General features: G+C 31.5%; 1 protein-coding gene across 1 annotated transcript in view; it reads right to left on the bottom strand.

The window, feature by feature from the left end:
* LOC107579132 (transcriptional regulator ATRX-like) overlaps positions 1 to 1,484 on the bottom strand; it is a gene marked incomplete at its 5' end in the record, with an annotated part of 5,131 nt that extends 3,647 nt beyond the window's left edge. The window contains 2 exons of the mRNA XM_016264997.1: positions 1,229 to 1,296; positions 1,375 to 1,484. Of these exons, the coding sequence (XP_016120483.1) occupies positions 1,229 to 1,296; positions 1,375 to 1,484 (178 nt within the window). The remainder of the gene's footprint in view (positions 1 to 1,228; positions 1,297 to 1,374) is intronic.
* Positions 1,485 to 1,728: the final 244 nt, after the last annotated feature.

Genomic DNA, 1,728 nt, shown 5'->3' with positions numbered 1-1,728 from the left:
CCAGTGTAAAGTGTCACATGATCTTCAGAAATAATTCTAATATGCAGATTTATTATTAGAATTATCAACAGATGTGCTGCACAATATATATATATTTTTTTAAACTGCGATACTTTTTTCAGGATTCTTTGATGAATAAAAAGTTAAAAAGAACAGCATTTATACAAAATATAACAATTTAATCACTTTTAATAACAATCACTTCTTAACAATTTAACACATCCTCGCTGAATAAAAGTTTTAATTTCTTTCAAAAAACTAAAGAATAAAAATGTACCGACCCTAAACTGTTGAACGGTAGTGTATATTGTTAGAAAAGATTTCTATTTTAAAGAAATGCTCTTCTTTTTATCTTTTTATTCATCAAAGAATCCTGAAAAACGTATCACGGATTCCAAAACAATATGAAGCAGCAACAGTTTCCAGCTCTGATAATAAATCAGGATATTATACTGATTTCTGAAGATCATGTGACACTGAAGACTGCAGTAATGATGCTGGAAATACAGCTGCGCATCACAGAAATACATTAGGTTTTTATGTATATTAAAATAGAAAAACATTATTTTACATTGTAATAATATTTCACAATACTAAATTTTTTCCTGTATTTTTGATCAAATAAATGCAGCCTTGATGAGCAGAAGAGACTCCTGTAAAAAGCAAAAAAAAATCGTTCTGATTCCAAACTTGTGACCGGTAGTGTACATTTATGTAAAAGTTCAAACAACATACTTATTCTGACCTGTGCGTATTAAAATATATAAAAGAATAAGTGAGCATACTAAATTTTAATCGCATTTTAATTGAGTACAAAAATCTTGCTGACAAATAGCCAAACTGGGATAGTGGGATAGTGATAGTTTTCTGTAAATCATGGTAAAAAAAAAAATTCTTTATTTTTTGCACAAAAGAAAAAAAACACTATTTAATTACTTTCTAATGTATTAAAAACCAACAACAATTCAAACCTGTATTTCACTTATTGTTTTGATGCTTGAAAACCGTTTTTTTGTCTTTGACCCATTTACTAATTAAACTGAGAACCCTTAAAGTTGCACAGCAATGTTTTCACTTAATTTGACTTTATACTGCAGTGCATTCATCAGGATAAGTGTTTGCTGTGGCATTAAAAGTGGTATTGGGAAAAGTGTAATTCCACTGACTACTAATACGTTGGTATCGTCACAGCTAGAGTGTTATAAATAAATACATGTTCTGCACCAACCTGCATTGCTCATCCATTCCATCTTCATCCTTGCTGATATCGTCACTCATATAATATTTGAAACACGACTGTAAGAAAAAGGCATGCATGTGAATGAGAGAGATACAAGCGCGTAATTGGCTGTAACAAGTTAATCTGGTTTCTACCTTGCAGATAAGAACATGTAGTGCGGGATGTTGAAGCACAGAATCTCTCTGAAAGTGATTGACTTGCTGTCCACATGCTGTGCAATTAAAAATCTCCTTGAGCCGCTCGTCTGCAAGAGATTCAAAAATAGATGATGACGATATAAAACAATCATACTGCCACGCCAAGACTCTGGGAGCAGCCTCAACACTAGTTCATGAGTGTAGTAACAAACTGTAGTCGGTTACGGATTCAAAATTACATGACAAAAATTGTAGTTAGTAACGTGACCCATTACACATTTCAGGTAATATAATGACTACTTTTTTTTTTTTTTTTAATTACTTTTGACCTAACTTGTTCATCACATTGAT

This window comes from Sinocyclocheilus grahami, unplaced genomic scaffold (genome assembly GCF_001515645.1).
Source record: "Sinocyclocheilus grahami isolate Dianchi unplaced genomic scaffold, SAMN03320097.WGS_v1.1 scaffold14490.1, whole genome shotgun sequence".
NCBI lineage: Eukaryota > Metazoa > Chordata > Actinopteri > Cypriniformes > Cyprinidae > Sinocyclocheilus > Sinocyclocheilus grahami.
This window is presented reverse-complemented; position numbering and strand designations above follow the sequence as displayed.